Below are 25,441 nucleotides of genomic sequence, written 5' to 3' on the forward strand. Positions count from 1 at the left end.
TTAACTGTTCATAAGCAGCACCGATACGATGGGGCTGATGTAAATTATATTCCTCCAATCATGCAATGCACATCACTCGGAGACATTAGTCACATTTAAAGGGTTTCACTTAAGTAACAGTATTAATGATCTTTCAGACTAAGGTTCTTTCCACAGGATATATGTATCTATATATTTTGACTTGATCAAAATGCACAAACAAATAAATAAATAATTAAATAAATATGGAATTTATAAATAAGAAAATGCAGTGAATTTAAATAAATAGCTTATATCAAAAATTCTTTTGATTGGAATAATGATAATAATTTTAATAAATAACAAAAACGCATATGGCATATGATATGTGGTACATCTTATTTAAAGAGCCTGTGCCAATCAAATGAGCTTTGTTGGCAACTGAATGAAGCTGACAGTGCAATTATACTTGTACAAAGATTCTGTAATCTAGAGATCGCATAGACTGAATAAAAAAGACTTGAAAAATTGAGAGGTTCAACACACAACTATAACACACATATATACTTCATATTTTTAAATTATTTTGGATGTCAACTCAGTGTTTCCCTGAATCCCTGTTCAGATAAGCAAACACCCACACTGTAATTTTTTTTTGTTGGTTTAACTTAAAGTAAAATACCTGGTAGCCTTAAAATTTTAAGATAAGTGAAATAATAATAATTAAAAAAAATAGTTAATACAATGAAGGAGATTAATTTGACAAAAGATAAAAAGTTGTGATGACAAATCATAAAAATATTTTTTTTTACAGTGCAGATCCTTGTAGCAATCACATACGATACACACAAAATAGATGTGTAATAATAATAATGGTGTCGAAAATGAGCTTTTTGCCACATTTGGCAACAGAGAGTGAGAATTCACTGGACATAAATATTTTATATCATTGATTAAAATGTATTTTGCATGTTTTTTTTTTTTTTATATCAAAAGTATATTTTTGTCCTTTAAACAACACTTTTTTTCTCTTGCATACTGTGACGACCACATGAGTGCCCTTACAGCTTCATATACAAACTGGTCTCCATTGCTGCATCCAAAATCGCATAATATGTAGTAGGAACTACATTTGATTTGAAACGTACTTTACGTTAAAACATTTCTGTATGTGATTTATGAATGAAATACGGACGTACATCCGTCATATTGTCACTCTCATGTGACCAACGCCATCAGTTGCGTTGCTTCACTGCCATTCGCAAATCATCTCCCGTGGCCTCATGGGATAGTAAAGTGTCCATTGAATGCCATTGAAGGTACTGTTTGCATACTGTTTTATGAACACTATGATTTCGGACAAACTACTTGGCTCATGTGTTTTTCACAAACTACATAGTATGGAAGTATTCAGATGAAGCAGTATTGTGATTTTCTTTCTCATTTTCCAGTTTTGAAGGCTTAATGTGTGTAATATGTATCATGTAGTTCTCAATTATTTTATTTATTTATTTTTAAGTCAAATCCATAAAATGATCCCATTATGGGAACACCTAAAAGGTTCTATATATGAAGAGCTTTACAGAACCCTTTAAGGTAGATAGAACCTATTCTTCTAAGAGTGTAGATACTACATGAGTGTGAATGAATATAAACATGGACGTTAATACAGTCAAAATTTGAAGCATATCACTTACAGAGATTTGAAAGGAGGTTTCTCCAACACGTACACCTTCACGTTTATCAAAGCGACTTGTTTGTTCCCTCAGCAGGTAGCTAAGAAGGCATAACACTTCATTTGAAAATTCAATGTGCTAAAAAATGCATATATTGTGTCAGTTGTCCATAAGAAATAAAATAACAAAACAATCATTGCACTCCATTGCAGACATGTCAATACACACAATAATTTGTTCTGAAAGAAATTTGTTCTCAGGGCCTTAATTGAGGCAAATGTGAAAGTCTATTTACTCCCCTCTGAGGCAAGCGAATACAGCACGAGTATTAACACACACCCATGCATAGGCTCAGGTGTTACGGCTTGGTGTTTTTGGCAGCATTGCAGTGAGCAGGCACTGTTTCCAAGGTGATCTCCAGACTGTCAATCTCGGAGCATTTCCGCCCCCTCACGATCACCCGCACAGACTTCTTACACTCCATTGACTGGCTCTTTGGTTTGACTTCTGTTATCACTCTAGGTTCTTGTTCCGGCTCCAATTCAGGTTCGGTGCTGTCCTGCAGAGACAACTGCACAGTGTTCACTTTGACGGGACAGCGGCGTGGGTACTGCTTAAACTGCTCAAACGGGTCATTGCACCTCTCGCAAGGGCAGTGATATGGACCTACAGGCCCCCCCGTTGAATCTGAGATGGATTGGCCTCGTCGCCGCAGGGGCCGCAGACTGAGGGCCAGTGATGGGCGGGGAAAACACTGGCACAGGCAGTGGTGCACGCAAACCCCTCGCAGGGAGCGCATGTCCTTGCAGAGGAGGTGGCGGAAGTTGGGTTTGAGCAAGAGGTAGATGAGAGGGTTATACAGGGTGGAGGATTTGGCAAAAACCGCAGGGATGGCAAAGGCCAAGGGCGGGATGTCCTCAAAACGGCCAAACGCCGCCCACATAGACACCAGTGCGTATGGACTCCATGCAGCAAAGAATCCTATACACACCGCCACACTCAGCTGAGGAAAGACAGAAAGAGATCAAGAAAGATCCGTCATGAAGAACTTACATCATGAGATCATTTTACAGTATTGAAGGAGTTCAAATGTATGTTGGGTAGTTGTTGATTTCGATTTTTCTTAAGAATTCTCTTATGCTCACCAAGACTACAATTATTTAAATAAAAAATACAGTGAAGACAGTAACATTGTGAAATATTCTACCAATTTAAAGCTGCAGTCCGTAGTTTTTCCTCTTTGTCGCCATCTCTGTTCGAAATCTGCAATTGCAATTATTTTACGTGGGTTGTGCCTCGGCACGGCACAGCGCGGATGAATCCAATGTTTTGAGGAGAATTGCGGCTGTCAGTCACCGCGCCGGTGTGGATACTGTCTTTCAGTATCCATTTGTCATTTGAACCTTTCTGGATCTGCCATCAAATTGATAAGTATAATTATATCAAGTGCTGTGAGAAAAGGCTATAAATCTCCACCTCCAACATCCTCACACGCAATATAGCCAACTAGCCGAGACTCCTCCTTTATGTGTACAGATGTGACGTAATGACGCAAAGACATGCTCAAATTTCCCGCGGAAATCCACCAGTATCACTGGAATTAAAAACATTATTACAAGCTTACCGTTTTGAATTGAGCTAAGGCAAGCAGATAGTTTTGAACACTGGCTGGTTATGTACTTTCTCAAAATTTATTTTGGATAATTTTCAACCCCAAAAAAAGTTACGGAATGCAGCTTTAAAATAACTGTTTAATACATTTAAACATTTAATTTATTTTTGTGTTGGCAAAGCAAAAAATCTTGATATTTAAATTTTTGAAAAGTTTTTGTAAATGCTTGTTAATTGTAAAAAAAATAATAATAATAATAATAATAATAAAAAAATTAAAGAGGATATTATCATCGAAAGACAAAAAAAACTGCTAAAACAGTAGCCTGTGTAAAAAATGAAGACTGCACCTTCACTATGATTGCCTGGATGTTGCCCATGCGTGTCTGCACTGAGACGTGCTGCTCCACCGCTCTGCGGGACTCTCGGACCGTGAGCAGTATGCGTGTGTAGGAGACAATGATGATGCCGCACGGCAGCAAGTAACAGGCGATGAAGAGCACAAAGGTGTAGGAGCTGGCAACTGAGTCATCATTGGACCAGGACCAGTCGATACAGCAGGCCGTCCCGTAGGGTTCGGGACCATACTGCCCCCAATGGGCGAGAGGGGAGCAAGCGAACACAAGAGCATAGGCCCACGCGCACACTATTAACACACGGCCGTGCTCATAGCTGAACCTATTACCTACAGAGACACATATATACATTATAATATAATAGAAAATAATAGAATAGAATAGAATTAATGGCACAATAATTATTTTTTTAAGTGACTATGGCCCTGTCCCAAATGGCACACTTTATGTGAACTCGACAATGTGGGTGTCCATTAAGTCCACAAGACTATAGGGTGTTACGTTGGTAATTTTAGGGTGTTAACAAGCACCCCCCTTTGCAGCCAATATGCACCCTTGATGAAAACTTTCCCCGCACTGAGGCGAGTTCACACTTAAGCCACGTTTCCACCAAAATTACAATTTGTCCCAGTAACTTTTAAAAATGACAGGGCCATCTTTATGAGCAAATCATTGAATCGTCCATTCAAATGATTCATTAAAAACTGTGATTCATTGAGGAACAAAACAAGCCAGTAATTGAATCATTCTCTCAACTGAAGTGTTCACAAAATACTGATTTATTCAGGAACGAAACACCAGTACTGTGTGTTGATTTGAGACATTAAACCAAAAAAATAGTACATTTGCGAAATAGATGCATTTTCACTAGTGGACTTTTGGACACCACTACATTTAAAAACTAGAATGTATAGTGTATGAATACCGTGAAGTGGATAGCAGACTTTGAGGCAGCAAACAGTGCTGAGTATAGTGAGAGTGGTCAGAGAGCAGATCCCGAACAGAACACCACAGAAGGCATAGATCACACACACTGTCCTTCCATAAAGCCACCTGCAAAAAACAGAAACAGCACTCATAAGAAACAGCAAAATAGAGATCAAGATCAAGGACAGATGTTTGATGTAACATTCAGAAGTAATTTCAATATAAAACAAATAAAATTCAAAACATAACTGAAGATTGCTTGCATATAACCACTAACATCATCTCAAAACCCTGTAACTTCAGCAGGCTGACATAAAAATTAAGAAAACAGAATCGATGTCATTTACCAATTCCAGACCTATTAAGCCCCTTTAACACATGTATGTGGCCTAGACATAGCCTACATGTGTTGTCTAGGTTGCTTTTGCTTTTTTTTCTCTTGCTTTTTTTTCTTCTTTTTTGCCAAATCAGCATTTTTACATTGCAAAATGTATTTAATAAAACCGCTATATTTTTGCCCTAAAACAAGACAAGGCAAGTTTTTTTATATAGCAAATTTTATAGACAATTTGGTAATTGAAATGGCTTTTATACGTAAAGCCACGATAAGGAGTAATATAAACGTATAAAATCATTTAAGAATAAGGAATAGAAATTATATTTAAAAATAAAGAAATTTTCAAAATGTATTGAAATTAATACAAATAAATGAAAATAACACATTAAAATATAAAATGTTAACAAAACAGAAAACTGAAATTAATTAATATTCTCATGAACTGCATTAACCTAACAATTTGTATTTTACACATTATTGGGTTAATGCAGTTCATGATAATACGTATATGACGTTCCTGTTTTCAAATGGAAGAGCATAGCACTAGGGTCAATGCAAAGGTCATAGGTTTGATTCCCAGGAAACACACACACACACACTGGCAAAAATGTAAAAAGCAATGGACATTGAAAAAATCTGCCAAAGGCATAAATGCAAATGACAGACTGGACAGGAAAAGTGATAATTTTGTAAACGCACACAACACAACAGAATACATGTGATTTACCAGCTTAAAAAACATAGGCAAAGTATTGTATCAGTATAATCCACATAACCAAGTGACAGATGAATTTATGCCAAAATATTGTAGAGTTTGATTGGACTGATGTCTGAAGTCAACAAGAAAATATAAGGGAATCATTTATTTTCTCCTACTTATTTATTGTGCTATGCACGATTATATGATTAGATGCATTTTCACAGCCACCCAACAAATGTGCAATAAATTGTGAATGAAAGGACATTCTCCTCTTGTAATGGGTTGAGTTTGTTTGCCTGATGTGCAATCCACCGCTGCCACAAAACAAGAAAGACATACATAATGTCTTGTAGGCTACATCTCTGACTGGAGTTACATTCCAGATGCAGCATGAAGTCAAACAAACTAGTAATTGCAATTGTCATTCTTAACCACAGTTTGGAGTAAAGGACAGTTTAACCTTGATGGCTGTGGCTGTAGACAGAGCCATTCTGTGCAAAAGGAGCTATTGGATTGGGTCTGTCTTCTACAGCATTCTTTACATGACTGCTTACATCACCATTATCTTTGAGTTTACCGGCCGGTTTCCCGTAACCTCTTCATGGAGCATTGAACTGTATGTACTGTGTGTGTGCCTGTGCCTTTTTGGTTTGGTTTATATGAACCATTTTGCCTTGGTAACATGATAAGCTAAAGCGAAGTGACAGCCAAGTATGTGTGTATGGGACAAAGAAATGACACAGAAAGAAAAGGAGATAGCAAAGAAAAGGAAAAAAAATGAAAACTTTACAAACTCTGAAGCCCTATTCATATGGTAATTGTTTCTCATGCGGACATAAGGTATTTTCAACATTTACAGGGGGTTAGTCGATATTTTATTGCAGTCCAAATCCAAAATTGTCTTCCACCACCCATGTAAAAAAGTTCTGCCAAATTACATACTGTTTTTATTTATTATTATTTTTTATAAACACCAAGGTCATGTGATAATTTACTTGCTGTCCTAATCCACATCTCTAAATTAGGAGGGGATCAATCCAAAATCCTTTTTGACCATATAAACAAAGTAACCACATTTTTAAAATGACATCCATCATTTTGAGAGATAAAACGCTACACAGAAACCCATTTAAGCCAATACCGTGTCCATTTTCATGTTCTGGGTTCATAGGATCACAAACTCACACCTCCACCATGAATTTATCTTCATCCAAAAGCATGAGTTTTATCACTGAGGAGCCATGCATATTTATTTTTACAGATGTCCTCATGAGATTAATGTCTTCTATGTATAGAATTTAAGATCAAAAACTAAGGACCCCCAATATAAAAAAATGTAGGGGTCTCCTGATGTTACAGTTATGCTGCAGCACAGCTTGCATGCTGCTTATGTGTGGTCTAAAAAGGTCCTCAAACTCCCCCTTTTCCTATGTTTTTTTCCCCCATTTATTTAGTTTTTAGTTTTTCCTTCTTTGTGGTACCTGTGAGCGAAGCTTGAGGTGACCGCGAGGGGATAGAGGCTGAGGGTCATGCCCAGGTCACTGATGGCCAGGTTAATAATGAAGAACTCGGCTGGTTTTAACAGGTGCTTCTTCTTGTAGGACACATACAGCAGCATACTGTTTCCACATAGTGAACAAACACCTGCAAGACAAAAAATGTGAGATGAATTTGTTGTATTATGTGGCAGAACATCTTTCTGAAGCTTCATATTTTTATCAGCCAACATATTGGACCTAATCCAGAATTTATAAATTGAATTGATAAAAAGTAAACAAGTTGCAGAAAAGATATTTGTCAATTGAAGCATTCATCCCAAAACCTGGTGTTTTAGTGATGTGTTTTTTCAGGCGTTTTTGATTTATTATAAAATAACATTATTTAAAGAGGCTTTCACACTTGTTCTGCTACATAAATTACACATACACTGTAAACAAAAAAGTTGCTGCCTTAAATTTAAATTTAAGTACAATCAACTTGGATGTTTAAGTCATTTCAACTTAAATTACATTTAACTGGTTTTTAAAAATGAGTTGATCTTGTATAACTTATACAAAAGTCGAAAATTGCTTAACTTATTTTGATGAGTTAATGCAATGTAAAAAACATGTTGTCATAACTTTTTAATCATATAATTTTTATAGTGTACTTCAAACGTGACGGTAAAACTTTACAATAGGGTCCCATTAGCTCATGCAATAGCTAACATGAACTAAAAACGAGCAATGCATTTGTTATGGTATTTTTATTTTTAGGGTTTTACAGTTTTTTATTAATAAAGTAAATGGTATTCGATCCGCGTTCCAGCTTGTGAAGTTGTGGCTCCCGCTGGCTCGTTTAGAGCCTTTAAGATGATGTCACTGACTGAGATCAAAGAGATTATGTGTACATTAAAAGTCACATCATCTTCAAATGATGTTCATTTTTGATACTTTGTCTATGTATTTGATCAATTATTAACAAAAGTCTGACTCAGGGTGGTGTCCCATCAAAAAAAAGAAAGAAACCCGGTCTGGACCATTCTGGCCTTCAAAATTTCCATCTTATTTCTAAACATCCTTTCATAGCAAAAATTCTAGAAAAGGTTGTATTCTGACAGCTCTCTTCATTCTTAGCTGAGATAAATATCATGGATAAGATTCAGTCGGGTTTTAAAGCCGTCCATACTACTGAGTTTGCCCTTATTAGGGTGCTAAATGACATTTTATTAGAAGCTACCATGGTCATGGAAACTGTGTCGGCCTTGTCTTGCTAGACTTGAGTGCAGCTTTTGACACGCTGGATCATGTTATTCTGTTAGATTGCCTTGAGCTGTGTGTCGGGGGAAATGATGTGGCCTTATGTTGGTTCTCTTACATGAAGTGCAGAACATTTATGGTAAAGTTTGGGAACTGTGATTCTTACTCCTATAACTTATGGGGTATCTCAGAGCTTTATTCTAGGGCCACTACTTTCCCCCTTTACATGTTGTCATTTAATAAACAAGGCATTTCATATCACTGTTATAAAAATCATACTTTCAACTGTATATACATCAGTTGTATCTTACTTTTAAAGCAGGAAATAATGCAGTTGAAAATACACTGCTGAATGCCTTGAGGATTTGAAATGATGGATGAATTCCAATTACTTAATGTTAAATGACAAAAAGACAAAAATTGTAATTCACTGCAAAAAATAAATAAAATACTTCAGTAAAGTGCAGGGGACAGTTCACATCCTGCATTAAAAGTCATGCCACTAATCTGGGTGTAATTTTTTACTCAGATCTCAAATTTGACTGTCATATAGCATTTCTTTCAATTAAGAAGGATTGCAAAACTGAAAAAGGTTTTATCAAGTAATGATCTTCAAAAAAGTTATACATGCTTTTATATCTTCGCAACTGGATTATTGTAATGCTTTACATGCAGGGGTATGTCAGTTGTCTCTGTCGAGGTAACAACTTGTTAAAAATGCTGTGCCAGATTATTTACAAATATGAAGGACTATATAACTCCAATCTTGGCATTCCTTCATTAGCTACTGATTAAGCAACGAATTGAGTTCAAAATATTGTCGTTTAGCTGCTTTTAAAGACATTCATGGTTTGGCTCAAGTGTATATTAGGGATTGGTTAAACATTCCGTTAAGACCAATCTCTCAGATTGTTTTTTATGTCTGAACCAGTTTGGCATGTTAATCACAGAATGTGCAAGAAATATTGTGCAGCGAGAATCACATATGTATCAACATTTACCTAATAACTAAAATAGCTAAGCTCTATAGATTCAGCAGGCAACTGGTTAGCATTGTTAGCAGTACTACACTTAACTGGTATAGACCTTAGTCAGGGTAGCACCATATTTAATATTTGACAGGAATGAAAACAAGGCTGTGAGGAATAAGTATGTTCAATGTATTGCACTGTTGTTTAACAAACATCTGATTGTTCGGCAGACGAAATGTCTTTCAGAAAAAAACTTTCAGTAGAAAAGTTCCATACAACAGTTCTGTTGTGAGTTGTGAAAATTACGTGATCTAGGACCTTTATACAGTGCATGCCATTGAAAAGACTGTACTTCTATACCTCACAGTCTCAATTTCATCTGCATTAAATTCAATATGGTGTTTAACTTGATTTTAAACATTGTAGTTATTAGCAATCTGACTATATTTTATTGAATATTTACATTTAGAAATCACTGAAGATTCTGCAGACTACATGAATGATTTTTTTTTTTACACAATGTCTGTGTCCGAAAGCTGAAAAAAGGCCGTACCCACAGGCAGCACATAGAGGTAGGACGACAAGGCAAGTCGGATTCATCCTGTCTCCTGAAACCTTCATTTGATTGATTTTTGAAGGCAGCATGTGTCCTTTGCTACACTCAAAAAAATAAGCTGTTGAGAGAAACTTGATTAAATTAAGGAAAACTTTTCCACGAAAATGAATTACATTTTTCCAACAAAATCTAATTTGTTTGAAATGATTTGCTGTAATATTGTTGTATGAACTTAAATTAATTTAGTCATTCCTGCTAGATAAAGTTTTGTCAGGTTGACTACATTTAATTTTTGCCCTGCCTAAAATCGCCAACATTCTAATTTTAGCTAATTTGATCTACAGTAAATAATCTACAGTTATTTCCAATGATAGAAGCTACTAGTGTTCAATTTAATTAAAACCACCTTTCACAGAGTAATATTTAATATTATTTATGCAGGTCTGCAAAAGAGGTTTAATTCATGTATAGTGTATACTGAGTGCCCACAGCCCTAAACTAAACACAGTCGCCACTCTTCTGCATAATGGTAACCACAAAATTCTAAAACATTACAGAAAGTCCTCTAAGTTTCTAACATAAGTGAATATTAAACACTAACATTAACTAACAACATCTTTCCATTTACAGAAAAACACATACAATAACACTTTAATCCCTAAATTTACCCTCCTAATGCAGTCCCTTGTAAAGCATGCTGGGAACTACAGATCCACTGCCCAGTTAGTTGTCAACAAAAATGATTCATGTAGTTTTCACACAAATTAAGTAAGTAAACTTCAGTTTTAAATATATTAGGTTGATTGAACACAAATTAAGACAAAATATTAAACAATTGTGTTTCTTTTGCTTATTTTAATTAATTAAATTTAACAAGAGGCAAAAATGAATTTGAGTGTATCTATAATATCCCACTGCTGTGTGTTCGATTCTGTGACAGTTGAGCTAAAAAAAAAAAAAAGTTTCTGAAAGTTGCGGCTGGTGGGCGGCTTCTGTGTAAAAGTGTTTTTGAACCACTTTTTCAACTTCTGATTCCATTTCTAGCAAGAAACTAGTATTGTAGTAATTAAATATTTGCTTAGTAATCACAAAAGCTCTCTCTCTATTTTGTTGTACATCATTAAAGCATTATGCTGCCTCAGAAGTCTGTCTGAAATCAGTTTTGTGAGGTAGCTTTGTGTGCAAACACTGTCTGCAAAGTCATTGACAACAAGTCAGCCGCAGTCCTGTGTTTTTGGATGGAAATTTACATAATTTATTCAAAAAATATGCTGGGAAATATATTAGTGTCACATGGTACCCAGAGAGGATAAACATTATATTTTTCCATTTTCCAAATGTTAAATGTTGAGAAACGCATGCATTAAAACGCATTAAACCATGCGTCTGCCTTCATTCTCAAATATATATATACAGTCCCCTCCAAAAGTATTGGAACAGTGTGGCCAATTCCTTTATTTTTTCTGTTGACTGAAAATATTTGGGTTTGACAAAAAAAAATTAATATGAGATAAGAGATCAACATTTCAGCTTTTATTTCCAGGTATTTACATCTGGATCTGATACACAACTTAGAAGATACAATCTTTTGTTTGAACCCACTCATTGCTCATGTGACCAAAAGTATTGGAACATGTGACTGGCAGGTGTGTTTTGTTGCCCTGGTGTGTCCTATTACATTGATTATTCAAACAATAAATAGCACTGAATGTCTGCGCTCAGTTTCAGATTTTGGTTTTGCCTGTGCAGACTGCATTTATAATTAGACGTGTAACCATCATGAAAACCAGAGAACTGTCTATGGGTGAAAAACAAGCAATTGTGAAGCTGAGAGAAGATGGAAAATCAATCAGAGCCATCGCACAAACATTGGCCATAGCCAGTACAACCATTTGGAATGTCCTGAGAAAGAAAGAAACCACAGGTGTACTAAGTAACAGACCTCGAATGGGTAGACCAAGGAAAACATCAGCAGTTGACGACAGAATCATTGTGAGAGCTGTAAAGAAAGACCCCAAAACAACCGTTAGTGACATCAGCAACAACCTCCAGAGGGCAGGAGTGAAGGTATCACAATCTACTGTTCGCAGAAGACTTCATGAACAAAAGTACAGAGGCTACACCAGAAGATGCAAACCTCTCATTAGCAAGAAGAATAAGAAGGCCAGGCTGGAATTTGCCAAACAGTACAGAGACAAGCCTCAAACATTCTGGAGCAAAGTTTTATGGACTGATGAGACAAAGATTAACCTTTACCAAAGTGATGGAAAGGCTAAAGTTTGGAGAAAAAAAGGATCTGCTCATGACCCTAAACACACAAGCTCATCTGTGAAACACGGAGGAGGTAATGTCATGGCTTGGGCTTGCATGGCTTCTTCTGGGACGGGCTCATTAATCTTCATTGATGATGTAACACATGATGGCAGCAGCAAAATGAACTCAGAAGTGTACAGACACATTTTGTCTACCAATTTACAGGAAAATGCAACCAAACTGATTGGGAGATCCTTCATCATGCAGCAAGACAATGACCCAAAACACAGTGCCAAAACAACAAAGGAGTTCATCAGGGGCAAGAAGTGGAAGGTTTTAGACTGGCCAAGTCAATCTCCAGACTTAAACCCTATAGAGCATGCATTTTACCTGCTTAAAAAGAGACTGAAGGGAGCAGCCCCCAAAAACAAACAACAACTGAAAGAGGCTGCGGTGAAAGCCTGGAAAAGCATTACAAAAGAAGAATGCAAAAGTTTGGTTATGTCAATGGGTCACAGGCTTGATGCAGTTATTGCAAGCAAAGGATTTGCAACTAAATATTAAGTCTTATTCACTTTAATCTATTTTAAGTTAATCTGTTCCAATACTTTTGGTCAGATGAGCAAATTGGTGGGTTCAAACAAAAAGTTATATCTTCTAAGTTGTGTATCAGATCCAGATGTAAATACCTGGAAATAAAAGCTGAAATGTTGATCTCTTGTCTCATATTCATCTTTTGATGTCAAACCCATATATTTTCAGTCTACAGGAAAAAGAAAGGAATTGGCCTCACTGTTCCAATACTTTTGGAGGGGACTGTATATATATATATATATATATATATATAATAAATAGTTATTATTTGTGTGTTTTTTCACCACTTTATGAGCAAATTTTACTTAAAATCATGCTATTCACAGAAATCTCTAGTTTTGTAAAGCTGAGCGAGCAACAGTAAACAAGAGGATGGAACTTAGTGAAAAGCCAATTATTCAATTCTTGGAAGGGCTGCTGTTGTGTATGACAACTTTGTGGCCAGAAACAAGCCATTAGAAATAGCTTGGTGCCCAGTGCTTAATTTGAAAAGTGTGAGGTCCCGGAGCTCAGAGGGGGGGGGGGGGGGGGTGGATCCGGCGACTCAAAACGGGGGTTGGAGGTAACGGAACAAGAAAAAAAATAATGACACTGAGCTTCTCTGCAGGGGCGGCGCCAGAGAATTGTTAACGCATGTGCTGAGGGGGTGCTAGATCATTGACGGGGGGAGCTGCGCAAAACTTGGCCACTAAATATTTAATATTCAGTTATGTTAATGATCACAATTAAAGTTTTAATTTTATTAAATTGAACAAGCGCAACATTCAGCATTCAATCAAATATTCTAAAAGATGTAGGCTAGGCTATTATTAATAATAATGTTATTTCAACACAATATCTCGTTATTTCGACATAATATGTGTGCGTGCAACAAGCAAGATGTGCATTTGTAAATCCGGTGACGCGTGCACTGATTTTTATTAATAAACAAGTGTTTTCTCTGACAGTGTAGACTCGCTGCAAAGATGAAGCTGACGATCGCCATCTCCGTGTGAACGCGCCATAGAGAGAAATGCACATAATAAATAGGCCTAATGGATTACATAATCAGAGAGTAGCCTTTTTCTTTTTTCGTTTTGAATTATTTCGTTTAAAGACATTTCAAGCTTTGTGTATTTGATGTATTTCTCATGTCTGTGTGAGGCATACACTGAGTTTCGTTAAGTTAGGATGAGATGCGCTCCAGTTCACGTGCAGTGCAAGTGACCGCGCGGGCGCCTCCATGATTGTCTGTTATATTTGCTTTTTATTAATTAAATCCAGACAATTGGTTGATGAAAAATTGATTAAAATTAAGATACAATTTATACAAAACGAAATTCACTTTAAAGAAATGCTTTCTACAAAACAAAACTTGATGAAGTGGTCAAAATCATGTCTGACCCGCTCTGTCTCATATTGCGCATCCTATCTTTACTTGTGCTGTTCACTTTTCATAAATCAACATAAATGAAAAAAAATAATAATAACATTACAATATTTTAACAAATATGAAACTAAATGCGCTTTTTTAATGGCTACAACAGTATACAGTAGTAGGCCTACATACTCTCTATTTGTACAAATTGCTGCACATTCATTTAATTCTGAATTTTGCACACACAAGTTGAAAGGCATTTGTTCAAATCAAGTTCACGGATAATTGTGCGTGCTTTTATTAATCATTATGATACTAAAATCATAACAAAGTAGGCTATGCTATGTACAAAAAAATCAGATGAGCCCAGAATATGAACGCAATTACACGTTAAGCATTTTCCTCCCATAGAAAACCATTATAAGAACGCTTAATGTGGATTAATGCAGATTAGAATGTCCCCTTATTTTGTCGAAATAACGAGATATTATGTCGATATGAGGCTACTGCTGTGTCCACCGTGGTCTCCACATTCTTGATCAGCGGAAACAATTTTTGCTGGTTTGGGATCTGACTGGCCAGCGTATTTGAAAAAGTTAAGCAAACTGTTCTGTCTTTTTGACATTTTTCCCCTGAGTGAAACGATCGAGGCTATCGAACAGCAATCTCAACTAGTAGTCTACAACAAGCGCGCAAGTCATGTGTCACAAACATTGAACACTACACAAACAGTAGGCTAATTTTATTTTTTTCATTTAGGCAATTAATTTTCCATAGTGACACAGGAGGTGCCGGATCCAATAAAAAAGGTTCCGGATCCAATGTCGGAGGTGACGGAACATGTTCCGGCGTGTTACGGCTCAAATTAAGCCCTGTTGGTGCCGTAGGCTATGTCATTCCCTGAATTGCGCGCTAACAAGGACACTAAACACAGCATTCTCTAGTGTCAGTTTCCAGCGCAGGGCAGAGAATTTGACCTGCACAGCTCTCACTAGCTGACCTTAGTTGCACACGCAATGCAAGAGTGGATGTCGGTTTATCATAGCAGAAGTAAAGAGAAAATAAGATGATGAACGAATGACAAGCACAAAAAAATTACTTACAGTACACAAGAGTATATACAAGCAAGAGTTGGTTGTTGGTCTCCATCAGCAGCAGCAGCTCCAGACAAACAATAACACTCAAAATTGTCCTGCTGTAGCTAACATTACAACAACAGCATATCTTGGTTCTGTGAAACTGCAAAATCAATGTTACTCATATCAAGCAGAAACAACACAACCTCCACGTCTGTTTTCAGGTCTTCCCGCTCAGGTCTCTCCAGTGTTGGAAAGCTTTTCTAATATTAACATGGGTCCTAAAGCTCTTGCCTGATTATAACCTTCATTTTCCAGTGATATTCCTCTGAGCTTTTCTCTTTTGTAATGTCTCTCAGCCATCTCTTTCTACAGTCTTTCTTCTAAACTCCCTCTTGCTCTCTCTCCTCCACAATGAGTGGACACGCCCCCTACTGCTGATTGGCTACGTTTGTTGTGCTGCTCGGTCTGACAACTTTTTTGAAAAATCGCTTACTTCACCTTTAATGTTGGTTGATATAAGATTATACTTTTTTGTGTGTCAAAATTATAAACATTTGGATTGATATTAGATTACTAAACAGATGTTCCAACCATTTACATTATTATAGATTTGATTTAAGGCTTTAAGGCTTAACAACAATGATTTGAAGGAATATTCCTTGCCTGTCAGATTTCAGCATTATTAAATCCGCTTTAATCAGATTGGAGAACACACTCACTCAGCTGGTTAGATTACTTCATAAAATGCATTTTTGGTCTATTAAGCATTTTGACAGAAATGATCAGCAAACCACCTTTAGATCATGAAACATACTGTCATCTCATCAAATTTAAGCTGATATTGGCTAGCTTCAAATGCGCTCTGAGCCCTTCTGTAAAGGAACAGCAAGCACACAACTGAAGGCTGAAACCTTGGCGATAAACTTAAGCTTTAATGCATGTAACACTGAGTTATTTCATCAATAAAATACGCCATGGTTAAATTCCCATTACAGGTATCATGTAAATTAACCTGACAGGGTTGTCTTGTATCACCCTGTAAAGTTGTACGAGGACAGACTGACTGTACATTATCCCTTTTGGTACAGCATCTTATCAAATAAATAAATAAATGGAAATTTAGAATGATTTTATGTTACTTGTAAAGTATATAAAGCTTCCACTAACGGACCTTTTTCACATTACTCCACTATTGCATTCCCACAACTTTCAAAAAGAGTAAGAAAATGCTGAGAGATGGATGGTGGACTTTAGAGAAAAGATCAGAATTTTCAAATTATCAGTCAAAACTTCAGAAAACCCTAACACAGGATTGTTAGCTAGTTTATTTAATATAACGTATAGTGATATGAATGGCCATATTAATTATTTAAAAATGAATTATTTTTTTTATTATTCTGTGTATGTATATATATTTATATACACAGAATAATTATATTTATAAATTTATATTAATATTTTAACCATGCTGTTGAACTGCAAATTTTTACACTTTGCCTATTGATTTGACATCTTTGTCGCTGACAATTTCCACACTTGTGCAATCTTCTAAAACTCATAACAGTACCAAGTTTCCTTTGCCTCTTTGTACTTTTTTCCTTCCACTTTCCTTTTATGTTCTTTTGTATGTTTCAAATGCCGTTCTTTTTCTTCTTTGCAATCAACAATTAAAGACTCAGACTCCATTACAATGTATAAGTGATATGAGACATTAAACATTAAATAGCAAAGGAATGTTGCCAAGGGCAAATGTAAAAAATACAGTTCAATAGTCAAGTATTTGATGGTTCAATGGTCAGAATCAAGTACAGATGCAACGAGAGGGAACAAAAGAGAGCGAGAAGCAAAAGACACCGAAGAAAGGAGAAGGTCAATGCTTTGTATGTCGAATTGCAAAAAGCCAATTAGCATTTGGCACACAAGTATTCTGGCATTCAATCCACCTCCATTGTTTCTGTCCTGAACTCATCAGTAATTATGATGCTAAAAGTGAACACTTTCATCAACCACATGTCTAATTATTTTAATCACGCTGCAATGAACTATGCAAGGAACTGACAAAAAAGTGAACAAATAAATAAATCAGTTAGACCAAGGATGATTGTAAGTTGTTCTGTAGTGCTCAAGCTTTTTCTTTTTCCACTTGTGTTCAAGCTTTATGTGCAGGCATAGGTGTTACCTTCAATCCAACCATTCATCAAACAGAAAGGACACAGCAAAGTACTTTATTGTGGAACATATAGCCGACATTTTGTATGCATTTGAACTGCCGAATTTGCTTTAAAAGTTAACTAAAAGACACCAAAATAATCAATTTCTTTGAGGGTATTAATGCTGCAGGATCCTAAATAAAACTTAATAAATCAAAATAAATGCTTTGTGGAAACAGGAACATTTAATTTAAAATATTATCTGATCAGTTTATTACCCCCTAATATCAATTAGAAATATTTTTTACAGCCACATAAGAATCTTTTGGTTTAAACATGTGCAGGCGCATCATGGCCATAACCAACAATCTGCACATGTGTAATTATTTCATTTTCACAAAACAGAATTTGAGGTTATATAAAACCGCATGAAAAATCAGCAGTAGAAAAACAGTAGAATAACATAGGCTATTTCATTTATTTTAGAAATGACGTAATTTGCAAAGTACACTAAAGGCCAAGTTAATTTAGCAATTGTAGAATGGCAAAACACACTATATGAATTTTAAAATACATATATGCATTGCATGTCAGCAATTACAATTTCATTTTAGCGTTCTGATAATCACAAACCTAACCCGTATCACTTACTATCACCTGTATGTGTAGAACAATCATATACCATTAAAGAACATCCAGCACTGGAGATATAAACTGAGTTCAGAACTGTACACATGTGCACTGTTTCACTCACTTATGTTAATTTAAGGGCATAGGATGCCAGAACACTGCCATGCAATTGCAAGTGCAGTCCAGTCCACACTTTCTCTCAGCGGCAGATGGAAAACCTGTAATTCGGTTATGGTTCATAGAACAAACTTGATGAGAATGCAGAAGAAAAAATAAATGAAGTCTCGCTCTTACCAAAAAGGGAGTAAACCACGCCCACTGTGATGTCAGCAGCCACTGGGATGTTAGACTGGAAGCTGCTGTTGTCCAGTCCTCGCATCTGTAAAACACACACACACAGAGAGAGAGAGAGAGAGAGAGAGAGAGAGAGAGAGAGAGAGAGAGAGAGAGAGAGAGAGAGAGAGAGAGAGAGAGAGAGAGAGAGAGAGAGAGAGAGAGAATATCAAGCTCACACATTTACATGTCGATTACAGAAGACTGCTATGGGTTTGTAATGAATTGCCTCATTCTTTGAGTACATTATTTTGACATATCTGGGAATGAGTCAGGAATCGGTGCCATATCCCCATAACTTACTACTGATATAATTTATGGGATATTGAACTTAAGTCTCATTATTTAATGAATTTGACTGTTTGTGTAAAAGGGTAAAAATGCTTTAAAAAAGTTTTATTTTTAAATGCCAACCAATGTGCATGACTTTGAAAAAAACGGCATATAAAACGAGTTATTAAACATTGTATCGTTAAAGTTGGTATTATACCTTATATTGCTATCATATACTGTTGTGTACCAACATTAACACAACATTTCCCCAAAATCATGTTTAATTGGAGATACGAGATTTATGACTTGGGAGTGGGGAGATACGAGATTACGCTGTCATTGATAAGAATGGCACAGACGTCGCGTTTAAGAGCTATGAGTGATGCAATACCAAAATAAAACGATAAGATGACTAGGCTGTCTAATAGCCGAAAATTAGCCTAATCTGCACGCAGGCTTACCTTCGAAAAAAATAAAAAATAAAAAATACCTACACAGTGAAAGCTTTATATTATAAGCTTTCACTGTCTAGGTATTTTATTTTATTTTTTCTAAAATGCTTTATGCATTTCAAAGAAAATACATATGCCACTGCATTTCTGTTTAGCTCGATCAGTCCAGCATAGGCTTCATGTAGTGCAAGCAATGGATCATAGGTTTGATTCCCAAGGAAATGCAATTAAAGTTGTTACACATTTCACAGTTAATCCTGACATCAACCTTGTCATGTTCACTAGAAAAGTTTTGTGCGAAGATGTGTGAATAAACGAGTCAAAGCTCTGAGTCAGATGATCTGGCTCTCAAAATAAATGGATGATTGCAAACACAGCTACTACAGATGAGAGACTGTGAGAGAGAAGGAAATGGGGTGATTGTCTATGTAAAAATATGCTGACAGTTATTCTTCTATTGCATAGCCTCCTTATCTTGTACAATCATTTCAGAAAACATTCGGGAATGCCTGCTCAAGCCTTCCTAGTAATCTCCTTTTTAGTAAATCTGGAGCATATTTCTCTGAATTTTGTTTTATAAACGTGTGCATGTGTGCTCTATAGACCCTTTTAGAAGCATGCTTTGCTGAGAGTAACAGTTGTGAATGATTGTTAAAAACTGTGTATAGCCTTTAACTTCCATTAGGCTAATTGCCAGGCTCTTTAAATCACATCTGTATAAATATTCCATCTCTCTCCCTCTTTTTGTCTCCCTTCTTCCTTATCTACTTCCCTCAAACGCACACATGCAGCATACTGATCAGTTGTGGAGCGAAAGGCTGAGTCTGCACACACAAACCTCTCCGGAGATTGAAAATCCCAGACCTACACTTCCTTCTACGCAAATTCAAGTGTCTTAAGAACTAGTCTGAACAGCTAGCAGTCAAGTCAGTCTTAAATTCAAATAAGACCTATCAACCTTTTCATGTAAATATCTAGTTCAGCCATTAAACTCCATAGGGTTCAGTTTAATCCTTTACATGCAATCTACTGTACAAGCAATCGCAGCATTACTGCATGGCACAAGCTGATTGGTCTCTGCTGATCCTGCAGCCAATGAGAGTGCTCTGCAGAAATAGCAGCAGCAATAATCAACAGCAGCAGCAGATCTATAGTCGACCAAAACAAAATACATTAACATTGCCATATTCAATAACACGCTAAAACTATTCCGAGAGTTGTCATGAACTGACTTTAAAAAGTTATTACAAGTCTTGAAAAAAAAAAAAGAAGGCTAACAAGCAAAACTAGTCTAAGCACTTTATACTTTAAAATTACTGGAAGAACGTTTGCTCATAGGAATATATAAATGAGCGCCACCTTTGCCTGTAAAAATGACAGATATCATCAACATCTTTTGAACACTCGCTTCTATTCTGCCATTAAAGTTTGACATCTTTCTTCTCACGCACACAAACACACATTCATCTTTGTCGAGTCTCATCACTGCGCTCAAAGTGTTATTATTAACGGCAAATATTCGCACAGCCCTGTGCCAAATGTAATAACCAAGTGAAAGAATTAACAAAACTAGACTCTGCTCCAAAATGACTTTACTCCACACCTTTGCAACAAGATTATTTTTAACCGCCAAAACACACACAGGTGGGCATGAGTTTGTGAAAGACATTTTATATTGTATTAGCCTGCTAGGCAAAGAGCAATATTAATGACAACAGGACACAAGGACAGGCAAACTGTGTACGCAAGCCTTAGTTTGCCAAGCTCTCAGTTTATTAGGCTATTAAAAAATCTGAAATAAGCATAATTGATGTTGAGTAGATGAACGCTCACAGCTCAAATTGTAAAACTCTATGAGGCTACACACTCATCCCAACACACACAGAGGGTGATAAATCAGAGAATGTTTTTTATTCACCTGCTGCTCATCAGCTGACAACTGAGGATCAGTCAGTCAAACAGTCATCCATTGATCACACACACACACAGCGACTCATGAATATACGTATGAATGCAGTGCCGTTCACAAGAGAAAGGTCTGGGGTCTCAGTCTGTGATTTAATAAAAGGAGGGACCACAGGGCTGTCTCCATCAGATTGTTCTGGCTTGGACAAAGTCTTCATGTCTCCAGATATGCATTCATAACTCAATCTATATGTATTCTAAACCACTCTCAGGGCATGCATTTCAGCCAGTCAGCCGCAATGATTCAAAATCCATCTGAATTTATGGTCGATTCCAAGAAAAAAGTGTGGTTTTGTCATTTGTGTTTGCACTGTCGTCACGTATAGACTGAGAAAAGTCCACCTCACATCTTCCTGAATTTACCATGAAATGATAAACAACAGTTCTAAAGATATTCTCTAAGCTCATTAATGAGGAAAAACAAGTGGTAAATATAAGTAACAAGTCTTGTGAAAGTCATATGATATCAGTATGACTTAACCACAGTAGACATAGAGATAAAATATTTAGATAAGTGGTCAGCTGGCATTTCCCACTGGATGAGATATGCTGGGGGGACTTCAGACCCTAGGCCTAGGGGGTCCCATAAAAATGTTTTGTACATTTTAAATGCATCAGTTCTGGTGCACTTTGAGGACAAATTTAAGAGAGCCGGTAACACTTTACAATAAGGTTCATTAACATTAGTTAACATGAACAGTACTTCTTCAGCATTTATTAATCTTAGTTAATATTAATTTCAACATTTACTAACACGTTATTAAAATCAAAGGTTGTATTTGTTAACATTAGTTAATGCACTGTGAACTAACATGAACATACAATGAACAGCTGTATTTTTATTAACTAACATTAACAAATATTAATAAATACTGTAACAAATGTATTGCTCATAATGTTAATTAATACATTAACTAATGTTAACTAATGAACCTTATTAAGTATTACCAGAGAGCCTTTTCAGTGATCAAATTGAACAGTAAAAAGAAAAATGTCTTTGCATTGACTTTTGCCTGAGCTTTTTAGTTGAGACAGTGTCTCGGTCCACACTGGTTTTAGGATCTGATTTGACTGAAATGTCATGATTGAAATTTGAATGTAAAGATATCAAATTAACAGTAAAAACACAGGAAATAACTGTTTTAAGTAATTTAAATTAATTAATTTTTTAACAAATAACTCATCGACTCTAAATTTATGTAAACAATTCACAGGCTCCATAATGCATTAAGACAAGCTTTCAAAGATTTTGAACACATTTCAGCCATCTATCCCAACAAATCTGTTGTAACTTTATTCCACTCTGATAATAATAGCATTTTTATTATTATTAACTCTAAGACAAAAACATATTACTAGTACAACTGCACTGTAAAATGAAAAATAAATAGTTCATTACTAGGACAAGAGTAAAATTGTCTTGATTTCTTCGCTTGCAGCTTTTATTGTAGGGGGAAAGTTCATTTCTTTTAGAGCAAGGGTTTTCAGCAGGTCAAACGCGGTATTTTAAATCTGCCAATCGCTGATTGACCTCAAACTAATCCAGCACTTGTTCCACCGCTCAATTTTGGTCTCTATTCTCTGCCTTGTTCTGAAAGATTAAAGACCCTTGTTTGAGTGAACTACAAAACCCAACAAAAGGCTTACTGTAAGGGTCAATCACTGTGTGACTTTCAAAGCTTGATTTAAGTACATTATTAACAGGTACAGAAAGATATTTTTTTTTTTTAGATTTGCAAGACAGCCAAAATACCATAAACATTCCTGATTATAAATCACACAAACGGATTGCATTAAGTATTATATGCTTTCCTGTCTGTTTTGATATGCCCCACTTTCTGGCACTCTCATGTATTCATCAGAGTAATATACTTAAGTAATATGCTGACCTGTTAAAATCACCATAAGAATGCGTGTCAATTTACTATATTGATAGAAGGAGGGGCTGCAGTCAGGGACAGGTGAAGGAGGAAAGAAAGTGTTACATGATGAATCCCTCCCAGGGCTCTTCATCTATGAGTGTTGAGTCTGCAGACTCCAGGCTCAGACCACAGGCACAGCTAAAGGCTGTTAATAATGAACTTCAGTGGGAACGCACTATAGCAAAACTTTAGATTTGGAAGGAAAAGGCATTAAATAGGAGGTATTGGATTACTGGAATATTTTAAATATTAATATGAGCAAAGTAATAACAAAAAAATATCATAGTATGGTTTGTTGGTTTCTGTTTCAGTAAGCTTTGGCTGAAGAAAGTTTCATTGCAGCAGCAGCAGGGAGTGTTGTAACACAGGGGGTGGGAAATGAACTACAGATGGGGAGAAATCACTATCACACATGACCTTCACCCCCTGAGGTGACAGGATAACATGTAAGTCTCTGTGTGAGAAACACCTGGCTTACAATTTGATATGTTAATGGATTTTAAATGACATACTGTAACTGAAAAACATACATACTGTAATATTTAATGTCCACTTCTCATCTACATGTTAAAAAAGATTTAAAAATATAGTGGTTGACTAGACATTAAGGGTTGTAATTATGTACATATCTAGCATCTTTGACAACATGTGTTTTTACATTGCATTAACTCATCAAAATAAGTTAAGCAATTTTCCATTTTTTAAATTATACTAGATCCAACTCATTTAAAAAAAGTCTGTTTAATGTAATTTAAGTTGAAATGACTTAAACACCCAAGTTGATAGTAAAAAAAAAAAGGGTTGCCTTAAAATTAAGTAGGCTACAGTGTAATGTACACAAAGATTGTACAAAATGGCACACACAGGTTTCTATGTTTTGTGGGGACTTCTTAAAGACAATGTACAAACTGTATATTAACCCTACCCATCACAGAAAACTAGTTTATCATTTTGAATTAAAATGAAATGAGCTGATGATGCAACGAGCTGATGAGGGAGGTGATAATTATTTTGAAATAAGTACATTTGATTGCCACAATAAAGTAATTTGAAAACTGTAAAATGTCCATGTATATTTGGTGTTACAAACACCCAAGTAGTGGGGTTGATTATAAAAGCACTCTTTGTGTTTGACAATAATTTACGCAGTTTATGAAAAGTTGTGGATTTATAAAATTGGCAACATGGAAATTAAATACAATTTGATACATTCAGTGCAAAATAACACTGAGATACAGACGTTTAAGAAAAAATGTGTTACAACACTGACCGGTCTCTGTGCGAAGAGAAAGCGCAAAACTCAGCCAATAAGCGCACAAGCCTTCAGCTTCTTTCTTTCACCAATAAGACCAAAACTAAAGCCTGGGAAAACACCACATGAGTTTGGATTACAACCAATCAACAAGTGTATGGGGTAAATGCGTGCAGAATGCCATCACTAAACCATACAATTGAAGAGAAAAGCGGAATAGTCGCAGACCCTCGGGTTTCGGGCGAGCGTCTCGGCACCAAACTCACGCTTCCACACCTGTTCCCTTTGCGCGCTATTTATCTACATGCACCTGCTTGCTGGGACCTATTCGATGCCATCACTCGGCAAATTCCTTTAATGCAAAGTGGTTTCAAAGAACCATGACTGCTCTCTTCCACTCAACATCACCCCCTCTTACCGTGACAGCCGTCAGCCTCGCCTCTCCTCGGGAAGCCGAAGGGATTCATCCGCTTTATCCGTGATCATTCGTCAAAGCTCCTCAGTTCGGACCCACATCGCGGTGGCACGCGCAGTCGTGTGGATGCGCGTGGGAGACCAAAAGCGAGATCAGACCTTCCGGTGATCAGATGAGTTTTTGCGCAAGACTGTGTGCGCGCAAATGCACGTGCAGGTGATCCTGAGTGATTCACAATGAGTTGTGAATGACCCCACCACTATGGTGCGCTCAACGGTTCGGAAATACACATATGACATTTGACGACGACTGCAGCCTCGTCTTGTGCCTTTACACACACACACTGGATTCTACTGGGACAGCAGGTTCACCATTCCCGTTCATATGGAAACTTATTAGTGCGCTTCTTCTTTTTCTTTTTTTTTTTTTCAAAACTGATGGTATGAATAATTGCAATAAGCAAATAATAAAGAAGAAAAGAGAAGGCATGGAAAGGAACGGAAAGACACTAACAGAGATGAAAAGGAAGGATATGAAAAAGGAGGAAGGGACAGAAGAGGAAAGAATGAAACGCAACAAAAAGGAAGGGGAAGGGAGAAGAAAACAAAGGAGGAAAAAATTGCATTTAATTAATAAAATATATCGGTAAGCCTTCAGCAGGATATTCAGAGATTAGCTTTAAACTATTTAATCCCACGCACCATTTGTAAGCAAAATGTAGTAGGCTACTTTTGAGGTTAAAGGGTCTAAAAAGTTGCTGTATTTAAAATACACAGAATTATGAGTTCAAATTAAGACAGGCGGGCTTTCAATTACGTTTGGCGACTTTGTTAAAGATAGGCTACACCAACGTAAAAATAAATAAATAAAATAAAATAAAAATCACTGTAACTGTGCAGCGTTTCCTCACGAGCGCGCGCGCACATTAAATTGCAC

The 25,441-nt window shown here is 36.4% G+C and overlaps 1 protein-coding gene across 1 annotated transcript; it reads right to left on the bottom strand.

Annotated features, from left to right (window-relative positions):
* opn7a (opsin 7, group member a) lies at positions 1-24,912 on the bottom strand. Its single transcript, XM_084092048.1, has 6 exons — positions 24,509-24,912; positions 18,188-18,272; positions 7,047-7,209; positions 4,527-4,654; positions 3,596-3,930; positions 1-2,637 (listed from the first exon to the last, which is right to left on the bottom strand). The coding sequence occupies exons 2-6, from the start codon at positions 18,270-18,272 to the stop codon at positions 1,993-1,995; spliced, it is 1,356 nt and encodes a 451-aa protein (XP_083948174.1). The 5' UTR covers positions 24,509-24,912; the 3' UTR covers positions 1-1,992.
* Between the last annotated feature and the right edge of the window lie 529 nt (positions 24,913-25,441).

Source organism: Abramis brama, assembly GCF_963993115.1.
Source record: "Abramis brama genome assembly, chromosome: 18".
Classification (NCBI taxonomy): Eukaryota; Metazoa; Chordata; class Actinopteri; order Cypriniformes; family Leuciscidae; genus Abramis; species Abramis brama.

Coding starts and splice junctions, on each gene's coding strand:
- opn7a (XM_084092048.1), bottom strand. CDS start 18,272: ATGCGAGGACTGGACAACAGCAGCTTCCAGTCTAACATCCCAGTGGCT. Junction 7,210..18,187: donor CGTGGTTTACTCCCTTTTTG/GTAAGAGCGAGA, acceptor TTTGTCTTGCAG/GTGTTTGTTCACTATGTGGA. Junction 4,655..7,046: donor ACCTCAAGCTTCGCTCACAG/GTACCACAAAGA, acceptor TGTTTTTTGCAG/GTGGCTTTATGGAAGGACAG.